Here is a 13,364-nt window from a genome sequence, read left to right as displayed (position 1 = left end):
CTAGGAGTGCCTGAAATTCGGGCTTTGACTACAACATATAGATTATACAACATATTATTATGACAGATGCTCAAAACAAACAAGAGTCAATTAAAAGCCCTATACTCAATTCTTTGTATATGTTAATGCTACAACACATTCAACTCAACAAAAAACCAAAAAGTTATTCTTATTTATACTAAGGACTTCTACTACTAAATATTTTGTTACTAACCTTTTTCAGATTTTTGGTTTTCTTCAAATGGTTTTGTTTCAAAGTCTAAAGAATCATATGGACCATGAGTACTTTCCCTACTAGACTCCTGAACTTCACATTTAAAACCATCGCCATCCAAATCATTATACTCTATCTCTATTTTAAACGTTTCCTCGGTAATTTCTTCTTTGACTTCCATTTTTGATACACTTGATTTTTCAGGTAGTACCTACATTCCTGGAATGTTTTGTGTTGTTAGGATTAAACTTTTATTTTATTTATTCTTGAATATTTCCTATTGTTAAACATTTGTAACCAATAATTTACAAATAAGATTTTCATTACATTACATAAAATCAAAAACATGTTTTGGATATTAAACTATATATAGTTTATAATTGTAATAATTGTATATACAATTTTGAATTAAGATTTAATCTTTTCGATTTAAACTACAGTAAAACCTGTGTTACCGGCCCCCTGCAAACATCGGCCACCTGTACTAACGGCCAGTTTAAAAATTCCCCAAACCAATTACAGTAAAACCTGTCAGTAACGGCCACTAAAAATGAAAAAGCTATTGGCCGATATAGAAAGGTGACCGGTATTGCCAGTTTTTGTAGTCTAGATATAATTGGTTTGGGGAATTTTTAAACTGGCCGTTAGTACAGGTGGCCGATTTTATCAGGTGGCCAGTAACACAAGTTTTACTGTATATCTAGACTACAAAAACTGGCAATAACGGCCACCTTTCTATATCAGCCAATAGTTCTTTCATTTTAGTGGCCGTTACTGACAGGGTTGACTGTATTTCATTAACGTAAAGTTAACGCGTAAGTTAATATTTTATTGAATTATTTTGCTATTTGATCCCGTAATAATGTGTCCAATATAAAATATATAAGCGTTCATAAAACGTCCGTATTTCGTCCAGTATGGACGTCCAAAGGACGTTCAACATCGGACGTCCAAAGGACGTCCATATTTATTCCGTCCGAAGGACGTCCAACGTCGGACGTCCATATTTATTCCTTCCGAAGGACGTCCAACATGGGACGTCCAAAGGACGTCCGTTTATAGTCCATGGACGTAAGGACCAAAAATGGACCTATTTTGGACGTCCAAAGGACGTCGTGTGCTATTAGGGTTGGATGCAATCATCATCTGGCATAAATCAAATTTAAATGCGTCTTCCTCCTTTTTTTTTGAACTGCTTAAACTATCCCGCAGAGATATTTGGGCTAACTTGAGGAATTTAATTTTTCCAAATTACGTTTATGAAGTGGGGTTCCACAATGCTGGTCAATAAAGTACTTTTTTCTACTTGAAATCTGAGAATTTAAAAAAAATAATTAGAATTCTAAAACCGCTTTAGAATTTAGTTATGTTGTGGGACGAGAAAAAAAGAGAAAAAATAAAACTTACCGATTTGCCGCATGGTTTACAAAATGCTCCATCTCCTTCTAGAGAAAGTTCCGAATAAGGTGCGATCCATAGCCTTAATTTAGATGTCATCTTTTCACACAAATGTCTAAAACGTTTTAAAACGTGTTCTTTGCTTTTCGGTATACGCAACAAAACTAAACTAGGATATAGCAATTTGTGACTAAACTCTGATACAGTAACCGACTGTACAACTGATAATAAACTAGTAAAGCTTAGGGATTTCCAAATAGTTAACCCTCAAGTCTCGATCAGGTACATTTTCCTAGAAATCTGTTATATAAACAAACCATTGATATTTTATTATTGACCCAAAATTTTATTATAGAATGGTTTAGTAATAGAATAATATCATGGGTAGTACCATGAAATTTTAAAAAAGGCACAAATAGGCGGAATTTACGAAAAAAGGCAAAAAGTGCAAAAAACAATTATAATAGGCAAAAAAAGGCATTTTGCCTATAATCCGAGATTTAATTATCAGTACCTACATAAGGTTTGTAATGTTAATAACTCACAGGCTGTCAGTGAGCATTCAATTATGCGGGTGTGGTTACCAGGTCTACTGATTTTTCAGTAGACCTACTGATTTTAACTCCACTACTGAAAAACTACTGAAATCTATCAACATAATAATATGGATGCCTCAGAAGTCAATCGACAAGTCAAGTCAGATAGGCCCTAATCAGCAAATTTTTACGTCGTTTTGTAGTTGGAAACTAAACAACCAATTGTCGAAAATTTACTTTACGACGTTGGATAGTCGTCGACGTTTTTTAGTAAATTACAGGTATCTTATAAAAAAAACTTTGACGTCAGGTTAACGTATACAACTTTACTTAAGTATTACGTTGTTATTACCTACGTTGTATTGTCGTTCTCACCTTCCCGCAAGTACACGCAGCAATCTACCATATACCTACTGAGAAAACACCCGACGTCTTCTGAACGTTGGGTTCGATACTAATAAATACTCTGTAATCCCCGACGTTGAGCAGTCGTTAAATGTCTTCCAGTAAATTACATTGTAGTATAGAGGTTATACCCGACGTCAGCTTAACGTTAAACCTTAACCTAATAATTAACGTTGGTATTCTCAACGTTGGATTGTCGTTGTCGTCTTCCCGAAAAATATGTCTACCATACTCGATAAAACACCAACGTCCTGTGAACGTTAGCATCTATCCTAAAAAATACGTTGTAATTCCCGACGTTGAGTAGTCGTTGATGTATGCCACTTAATTGCACTTATAGTACAGATAGGTTAAGAGCGACGTCAGCTTAACGTCAAACCTTATCCTAATAATTGACGTCGTTATTCCCGATGTCGGTTGGTCATCAGATTATATGACTTGTTAGCAGCAACGTTGGTCCATAGGAAAAACAGACGTAGTGCTTGGTTAAGGCTTATTGTGAACCAATTTTGTCCTTAAATTTAACGTCCCATTAAGACAAAATTGGTTGCAGGTCGTAAAATTGCTCCCATGGCTCCGTGCGTCTCCCCTCTACTTACAGTCACGTGACACGCTGTCAGATTTTGTAAGGACGTTTTAACATTGAGTCTTATGGGATTATTTTGTTAAACTTGAATATTTTATTTTGTAGTGATAATAACCGAATACAATTGTTAGAATTCATTAGTTATTAATTTATACTGTAATTTATACTGCAACAAAAATATTTTCTTTTTCGTTAATAAAGATTTATTGACATAAACTGCGATAGTGAGGTTATATATACAAAATCAAACTGATAATCAATATTGGAAAGTGAAGAATTTATATCAGATTAAGTGCGTTTTTATTTTCTGTTTATGTTAATACATAGTATCAATAGCGTGACAAGGCATTTTTTTTTAAATATCTCATTTAAACATACACAAAGCGTCCTTATAAAATTTCAAAAAACCGCCACCATGAGCAGGTCGGTCGATTATGCTTTGACACTTTGTTAACGCTCGGAGCGACATACCATAAAGGCCCCGTCTCACCATCAAATAATTGACAGTTATTTGATCAAACTTGACAGTTAGTGACACAAAGTGACAGTTAGTATGTATAGTTTGTGTCACTAGTCAAGTTTGACTGTCAAGTTTGATCAAATAACTGTCAATTATTTGATGGTGAGACGGGGCCTTAAGTATTTTTACCTATAATTTTCGGGAATCCGGAAACGGCCATTCATTGTCATTCTGACCCTTGCATTGCATTTTATACCTGCACAAGGGAAGGGGGTAGGTAACAAAAGAGCAAAATATGAAAATAGTTTGCAGTACAAGTACAGCTATGCATTTATGTCTACGCTGTTAGGTAGGACCAAGTATTTCTAGCTACAAGGACTAAAACATTTTTAAGAACATAAAAAGCAGTTTGAAAATAATAAATTCATATTGGTACTTCAATATTTCCTAAATACCTAGTAAGTAAAAGTATGTATAATGTATATAGATATCTATAAATTTAATAATTTACATACATAGGTATTATATATATTTGGCTATTATATAATTATATAAGCAGCATTTTTATTTTGATGTGCAAATAATAACTAAATATATTACTTATATTTTATATATAGGCTACTTACCCATATAATATTTATTATACATAGGTACCTATATAACTAACTAAAGTTTATATATTTTATACTTACTTTTTACGTAATATTGTAGAATGTAATAGCTACATTCTCATATGCAATTAGAATATGTAATAGAATGTAATGTAGAATAGTAGAACCAAAGAATACTAACACACCCAGTGGGTGTGTTAGTATTCTTTGGTAGAACCTATAGGATGAGATTGGGTGATGTTGAAAACATAGGTACTTCTGAGAAATACAGCACATCCTTGGAATATTCTTCCCATATACTAAAAATATGTGCGATAGTACATTTTAAGTATATATACATAGAAGGTATATAGCACTTCCTTGGAATATTCTTCCCATATACTAAAAACATGTGCGATAGTACATTCTAAGTATATAACTAGAAGGTATATAGCACTTCCTTGGAATATTCTTCCCATATACTAAAAATATGTGCGATAGTACATTCTAAGTATATAAATAGAAGGTTTATAGCACCTCCTTAGAATCTTCTAAAAAGTATGTTCTTGGTATATACTGACAAAAAGTGCGGTAGTACATTCTAAGTATATACATAGAACGTTTAAGTACTGTAATGTAGTATATACTCAGTATATGCTCTGCACATTCGCAATGGTAATTACGCATATTCTAAGTATATACTTTTTCTGAAAAGTATGTTCTATGAATCTACTAAGAACATGAAATTGTTATGTGGGAAGGGGGTGTGGGAAATGGAAATTAGTGGCTTTTTTGCTGTACTGTCTGCTAGTTTTTGCTCTGGGCTCTGGCTGGATCTCTTGTTTAAACAATTTTGTAAGTATTATAAAATCCGTTTTCAATTTTCTTTATTTTTTATGAAACGAATCATTTATGCATGCATATTATTACCTGTAAATAGTACCTATTTCTTTTGATTTTTAATTGTAAAGAATAGAAAAATTACCGTTCTTTTTAATTTTTTTTTAGAATCGGCTGAAAGTGGTCTACAAAAAAAACCAAGGAGGAAATGTATAGCCTTGTGGCTATGAAAGGCAAAAGAGAGATATAAAAGTGTATTGGCTAGTTGGAAGAAAGTCCACATTGTCCATGCATAATAAGTTATTACTTTATCAACAAATTTCAAGAAGATAGCAGGAATAAGTCACGAGCAACAACTTCATAAGTTCAAGAATATTGAGGAAATCCAGCTCCTCGATACTACTGGGCAAACTAGAAGATTGAAGAGGACAAAGCCTTTTGAACTAGTTTGAGTGATAGGTGATAGTGAAAAACGGAGCATAGTGCTTGTGTGCTGTGCCTGTGTATGTTAGAATAGTGCACGATCTTGTTAGATTAGATAAGAGACGCTATGGGGTAAGCTCTTCATTTTAAGAAACAGTAGTAATTTAGGTTAAATTAAAATTGCTCATTGGTCAGTTATGACCAGATTGTTTTTTTATGTTTGGCAAAAAGGGCTTAAGTCAGAATTGCACATTGATAATGTTTTGATGATTTCTGGACCAGAAAAAAACTGTTGTAGATGTAAACTGTATGTACAGTAGAATCTACTACAGTACTGTAGAAATCATCAAAACATTATCGATGTGCAATTCTGACTTAAGCCCTTTTTCCCAAACATCAGAGAATTGTAATGTACAATAATTCTCCTATCTGCTTTTTCATGAATTTTGTAGGAGACGAAAAACCATTTTTAGGATCATCTGCTTTCACATGTAAATTTTGACATGTTTTGTAGTAAATAGATAGTTGAATTTACTACAAAACATGTCAAAAAATATATGAAAACAGGAGGTGACTATAAAAAAAGTTTTTAGTCTCTCTTACAAAACTCATGAAAAACAAATCGGAGATATGTCACATCCGTGACTATATCCAGGGAATGTCTAAAAAATATACTTTGATGTCCCAAGAACCAAATATAACCTACAGTCCATCTAATTTACTTACCGTTGCACGTCATTATCTACGCCAGAGATCTAAGTTGACATAGTTGCCAAAGTATAAAAAGATCCTGAATCCATTTTAAATCAAATTTATCACATAATTATTGTAAACGTGGATTATACAACAAAACAAATTAATATTCAATGTAAATAAGTAAAAACTTAAGAAATAGAGAACAAGAATTAAGTTATAATCTTTTAAGATTTGCAGTGCAAGCGTTTTTGCACTGCATTGTTAATAATTAAAAAACGGCAACTCTTGGCAAAAAGCCGGTAGGTTTCTTTGTATAAGTATGTCTACAATAACAACTAAAAAAGTTGTCAGATACCTCGATTATTCCAAGTCGTTATAAAATTAGGTGAAATTTATATTTTTATAGTAGAGGATCTTTTTATAGTAAAGTAAATAATAAAAACAGTAAATATAATAAATAAAACAGATACTTATAGTAAAGAATATAAACAAATATGAAGTGTCATCACCGCAACTGTCAAATAAATGTTACCAATTTATTCTAAAATGTCACCTTCGTTCGATTACAGTTACAGTGTGATCCGAACAAATCTGCTTCATAAAAACGCTTTATAATCCATTTATTCAAATTAAATGAAACATATTATTGTGTATTTCTTTAGGTTAACATTAATAGAAATCTTCAAATATTATTTCTACGCGTATATAATAAAATATGTCTAGTGGCTGTAATTCCAGTGTACTCGGCAAAGTGATTCTAAAAAAGAACACACCTACCGCCTAAATATTTCGTGTTGGTATCATGCGACGTCACAGGCTACGACGCGGATGACGCGCAACAGTTAGTAAATTAGACGAAGTATGTAGATATATACAGGGTGTAACAAAAATACAGGTCATAAATTTAATCACATATTCTGGGACCAAAAATAGTTTGATTGGACCTAACTTACCTTAGTACAAATGTGCACACAAGAAAAGTTACAGCCCTTTGATGTTATATATTATATATATATATAATAGCACTAAGGGCCTTAGAGGCCCATGGCTTGAAAAGTTTGTTTTTTTTTTCTTCATTTTCACGTTTCTTTATGTACTGAGATCTTCTCTGGCTTGATATGTGATTTTTCTTCATTCCTTCCTGTTATTCATTTTTCTTTTCTGACCCTGTAGCACCATTCTTTCCAAATCTTTTTCGACCTCTTGCTTCCATCTATTTTTCGGCCTTCCTCTTCTCTTTCTTGAAGCTGTAGTGTAGTTTAGTACCCTTTTTGGAGTCCTCGTGTTTGGCATCCTTTCAATGTGCCCTCGCCATCTAAGTCTCTGTGCCTTTATCACTCATTTGAAGTTACAAGATGAAGTGATTTTTTCCAATATATCGAAAACTATTAGAGATTTTTTATTGAAAATGGACATGTCCCTAATAGCACACGACGTCCTTTGGACGTCCAAAATAGGTCCATTTTTGGTCCTAACGTCCATGGACTATAAACGGACGTCCTTTTTACGTCCCATGTTGGACGTCCTTCGGAAGGAATAAATATGGACGTCCTTTGGACGTCCGACGTTGGACGTCCTTCGGACGGAATAAATATGGACGTCCTTTGGACGTCCGACGTTGAACGTCCTTTGGACGTCCATACTGGACGAAATACGGACGTTTTATGAACGCTTATATTGGACACATTATACCAATTACGGGATCAAATAGCAAAATAATTCAATAAAATATTAACTTGCGTTAACTTTACGTTAATGAAATACAGTCAAACCTGTCACTAACGGCCACTAAAATGAAAGAACTATTGGCCGATATAGAAAAGTGGTCTTTATTGAAAGTTTTTGTAGCCTAGATATACAGTACAACCTGTGTTACTGGCCACCTGTACTAACGGCCAGTTTAAAAATTCCCCAAACCAATTATATCTAGACTACAAAAACTGGCAATACCGGTCACCTTTCTATATCGGCCAATAGCTTTTTCATTTTTAGCGGCCGTTACTGACAGGTTTTACTGTAATTAGTGTGGGGAATTTTTAAACTGGCCGTTAGTACAGGTGGCCGGTGTTGGCAGGGGGCCGGTAACACAAGTTTTACTGTAGTTTAAATCGAAAAGATTAAATCTTAATTCAAAATTGTATATTAAATTATTACAATTATAAACTACCTATATAGTTTAATATCCAAAACATGTTTTTGATTTCATGTAATGTAATGAAAATCTTATTTGTAAATTATTGGTTACAATGTTTAACAACAGGAAATATTCAAGAATAAATAAAATAAAAGTTTCCCCTAACAACAAAACATTCCAGGAATTCTACTATCAAAGTTCTATTCCGTGAACATCTGATTAAATTATGGCTGGAAAGTTACCACAAGATATTCTATGAAAAGAGTACAATGTCCTCCTGGAGGGGTAAAATTTTCCATACTCTAAAGAGAGGCCATTTACTATTCAATTTGCGTTCATTTTCAAATTTGCCGCGCGAGTATCTACATATGTAGCGTCGCGTGGTCATTGGTCATCAAGTCATCAATTATTTCATTTTCATCATAAGATAACCTAAAAATTTAGTAAAAATTTTGATTGGAAAAAAATGCATCGATAAGGGGGTGAAAAATGGAAATTAGTGGCTTTTTTTGCTGTACTCAACTGTACTGTTTAGTACAGTTTTGGCTCTGGCTGGATCTCTTAAACAATTATGTAAGTATTATAAAATCCGTTTTCAATTTTCTTTATGAAACGAATCATTTATGCATGTATTACCTGTAAATATTTTGATTTTTAATTGTAAAGAATAGAAAAATTACCGTTCATTTAATTTTTTTTTAGAATCAGCTGAAAGTGGTCTACAAAAAACCAGATATAACCAAAATAAAGATATAAAAAGTGTATTGGCTAATTGGAAGAAACTCAACATTGTCCATGCATAATAAGTTATTACTTTATAAACAAATATTAAGACCTAGGAATGGAACCTGGATATAATCATCAAGAAGATAGCAGGAATCCCGACAAACAACTTAAATAAGTACAAGAATATTGTGGAAATCCAGCTCCTCGATACTACTGGGCAAACTAGAAGATTGAAGAGGACAAAGCCTTTTGAACTAGTTTGAGTGATAGGTGATAGTGAAAAGCAGAGCATAGTGCGTGATGTGGCTGTGTATGTTAGAATAGTGCACGATCTTGTTAGATTAGATAAGAGACGCTATCGGGTAAGCTCTTCATTTTAAGAAACAGTAGTAATTTAGGTTAAATTAAAATTGCTCATTGGTCAGTTATGACCAGATTGTTTTTTTTATGTTTGGCAAAAAGGGCGTAAGTCAGAATTGCACATTGCTAATGTTTTGATGATTTCTGGACCAGCAAAAAACTGTTGTAGACGTAAACTGTATGTACCAATAAAAAGAGCCGATTTTTCTGGTCCAGAAATCATCAAAACATTATCGATGTGCATTTCTCACTTAAGCCCTTTTTCCCAAACATCAGAGAATTGTAATGTACAAATTCTCCTATCTGATTTTTCATGAATTTTGTAGGAGACGAAAAACCATTTTTAGGATCATCTCCTGCTTTCACATGTAAATTTTGACATGTCTTGTAGTAAATAGATAGTTGAATTTACTACAAAACATGTCAAAAAATATATGAAAACAGGAGGTGACCATAAAAAAAGTTTTTAGTCTCTCTTACAAAACTCATGAAAAAACAAATCGGAGGTATGTCACATCAGTGACTATATCCAGGGAATGTCTAAAAAATATACTTTGTTTTGGCCTCATTAAATTTATTTCATTCGAAGTACCTGGCCTATTTTCTTGCCCAGATATTGTACTAAATTTTTTGTTTTCTCTTTAATTACCTTTCGTTAGTACTAACTAGTCGTGGTCGTCAGTAAGTAAGAACAAATTGAATTGTTAAGTCGTTTCCTGTAGTTATCAAGTGTCGCCAAAAAACGCCGGTTTCAGTTATAGTAAAAAATAAATTAACCCTTTCTCCCTCCTTCCTTCACCTTACTAATAACTGAAGACTTCTCGACCTACCAGTTAAAATAAGGTAAGAATTTTTTTGTTATTATTTCCATACAGTCCGCTTTAAATTCGATTGCGTAATAGACCAGCATAGCCCAATCGCCACCCCATAAGTTTGGTCCTTCGAGCCGGATCGTCTTGAATCAATTTCGTTGTTGCTTTGCCGGTTCAAGATCTGATCTATCGTATTTTTCGCATTGGATAAATTTATTTAAAATTATAATTGTAATCGGTATAGTATATTTGTCGTGTTAAAATCTAATTAAATCGTAGTGTACCCTTTTTTTGTCGTGTATCGAAAAACCTTGTTCTTCGGTCGACTATAGTTGGAACATTGAATTCGTGTTTTTGCTTCTGAACCCATCGCTTAGTGAAATCGATTTTGATTAAGTAAATATATTTGATTTGGATATTTTGCAAACCTAAAAATAATTTGTTTGGATTTAGTTTAATAAAATTTTAGTAATTGTTGAAAAAATATATACACCTAACTACTATTCTTGACATATTTTGGGTTTTGTTCCATTTTATTTCTTCATCATTGATAATTTTTTGAAAGAATTTCAATATTTATTATTAAACATGCCTAAAAGTCAAAACGAACTAAAATTGGAGCGATTATGCTCTAAACGTGAAACTATCTTTCGTAGGGCTCAATTATGTTACGATGCCGGGTCGGCCTTAGAAAAAGATCCAGAAAATGCCTCAAAAATGCGTAACTTTGCAGTTAGATATAGTACTTTCGAAAAAACTCTATCAGAATATGAGGAAATTGTTCAAGATATCGTTATATTAAAACAAGAGATGGAGCCAGATGCTGGCGTTGCATACCATACGCATTTAGATGCATTTTATGATCTCTACTCCAATATTGAATATATAGCTTCATTATTAATAAATAAACCTGCTGTTTTGAGTAATAATCCCAATAGTACTAATAATTCTACTATTAAAATGCCCAAATTTGAATTAGTTAAGTTTGATGGTGAAGATATATCTCTGTGGCCTGTTTTCTATGAAAATTTCAAACAATTTGTTCATAACAAAATAGAATATCCCAAGTCCGATAAGCTACAGTATTTGTTGAGTTGTATTTCCGGGAAAGCCTTGAAAAGCTGTAGCTCAATAGAACCCATTCCTAATAATTATGACATTATTTGGAATATGCTTGTTGAAAGATATAATGATAAAAAATATTTGTTTAATCTCTATATGGATCGAATTGTTAATTTTCGCGGTTTGCAATCTAATAATCCATCATATTTGGAAATATTTTTGGAAAAGTTTGATACTAATGTTTCTGCACTAAAACGATTAAATCTCGATAATTTAGATGATCATATTTTAACTTATTTAGCTATGTTAAAATTACCACAAGATACCATAGATTCATTTGATTTAATAAGAAATATTAATGATTTACCCGCTTATGATGATTTATTGAAATTTTTACGCCAACGTAGTAAATCTCTTATTAAAAATGATAGATCAAGGAATTCCAAAAATAATTTTTCGTTTCAAAAACCGAACAAATCGTTTCATTTGCAAGAACAGAATACGTATTCCTCCATAGATTGTGTTGTTTGTAAAAAAGGCCCACATTTAATTAAAGACTGTAAGCACTTTTTAGGGCTACCATTTGAATCCAGATTTAAATTAGTGAAGGAAAGTAATTTATGTTTAAATTGTTTTTCTTCAAAGCATCGAGTATCCAATTGTCCGTCAAAATTTTCTTGTGTTGTGTGCAAAGCTAGGCACCATTCCAAGTTGCATAAGCCAAATACTACTCGGCCTAATGAGAATGTTCCATTTCCCTCCACTAGTACTGAGCCTACCTCTGGTTCTTCTGATAATCCTTCTAGTTTACATGTCCGCCATTCTAAAAATATCCCAAATGAATCAGAATCGAGTTCTGTTAGTCTGTTTGGGACAATAATGGTTAAAGTTGTTGATAAATGGGGTAGTGCTCACAAGGTTAGATTTTTGTTAGATAGTGGTTCTTCTGCTAATTTTCTTACTTTTGATTGTTCCCGAAAATTAGGCCTAAGTTATTCGAAATTAAATTTGACAGTTTCTGGTATAGGAGGATCAACCACCCCGATAGTAGGTAAAACCAACATTGTTATCTTTTCCCATTTTGATAAAAAAATACAATATCCTATAGAAGTGTTGCTTATAGACACAATCTCTAATAAGTTGCCAGATCAACCAGTTGACAAAGACTGTATTAACAGTATAGAACACTTGAAATTAGCTGACCCGAATTTCTTTTTTCCTGGCAAGATAGATGGTATTTTAGGCTTATCTGTCTTTTCAAATATCATTGGTTGTAATAGAGTGTCATGCGAAGATTCTCTATCAGCTATTGAGACTAGTTTAGGTTATGTAGTCATGGGCTCAGCTGCACCAAATTTTGAAAAAATCCACACATATTTGTCTTTCGTCTGTAACCCTTTGTTGAATTTAGATTCCTTGGTCGAAAGAATGTATGAATTAGAGGATTTGCCCACTGTTACTAATAGTTCATCAGAAGATGAAATTTGTGAAAATTTATTTTTAGAAAATGTATGTAGAGATGCAGATGGTAGATACACAGTTTCATTGCCGTTCCAAAATGATCCTAATGTACTGGGTGATTCTTTTGTTCTTGCTAAAAATAGATTGTTGTCCTTAGAAAATCGCCTAGCACCAAACCCAGAACTTAGAAAACTTTACTGTGATATCTTTCAAGACTATTTAGACCAAAAGCACATGAGTTTAGTTCCCATTCAAACCATTGATTCGTTGTCGTATTATATTCCCCATCATTGTGTTTTTAAATCAGATAGCCCTTCCACTCCTTGTAGAATAGTCTTTGATGCCTCTATGAAAACTAGTAAAGGACCGTCATTAAATGAAATTCTTTATAAAGGTCCAAAATTACAAAATAATCCTACCACAATATTGTTGAATTTTCGTCTTTTTCCAATCGCAATTGTCGCTGATTTGAAACAAATGTATAGGCAGGTTAAAGTGGTTGAATCTCATTGTTCGTTTCAAAGAGTTTTGTGGAGATTTGATACCAATGATCCTATTTCTATTTTCCAATTAAATACTTTAACTTTTGGAGTAAAAGCCTCACCATATCTTAGTCTCAGGGTAATAAAACAATTATGTAATGACGAATCTAAAAGTTTTC

At 32.9% G+C, this 13,364-nt stretch overlaps 2 protein-coding genes across 3 annotated transcripts in view; one reads left to right on the top strand and one right to left on the bottom strand.

The window, feature by feature from the left end:
• LOC114334793 (zinc finger protein 227-like) overlaps nucleotides 1-408 on the bottom strand; it is a 56,403-nt gene extending 55,995 nt beyond the window's left edge. The window contains exon 1 of one of the 2 annotated variants that reach the window (XM_050654314.1): nucleotides 215-408. In XM_050654314.1, coding sequence (XP_050510271.1) covers nucleotides 215-395 — 181 coding nt within the window. In that variant the 5' untranslated portion in view covers nucleotides 396-408. The remainder of the gene's footprint in view (nucleotides 1-214) is intronic. The other variant, XM_050654316.1, reaches the window with a different exon arrangement.
• Nucleotides 1-13,364, top strand: part of LOC114342278 (nitrilase and fragile histidine triad fusion protein NitFhit) — a 368,011-nt gene that overhangs the window by 224,030 nt on the left and 130,617 nt on the right. The gene's annotated exons all lie outside the window — the stretch shown is intronic.

Source organism: Diabrotica virgifera, chromosome 6 (assembly GCF_917563875.1).
Source record: "Diabrotica virgifera virgifera chromosome 6, PGI_DIABVI_V3a".
In the NCBI taxonomy this organism is placed as follows: domain Eukaryota; kingdom Metazoa; phylum Arthropoda; class Insecta; order Coleoptera; family Chrysomelidae; genus Diabrotica; species Diabrotica virgifera.
Note: the sequence above shows the minus strand (reverse complement) of the source record. Positions and strands in the feature narration are given on the sequence as shown.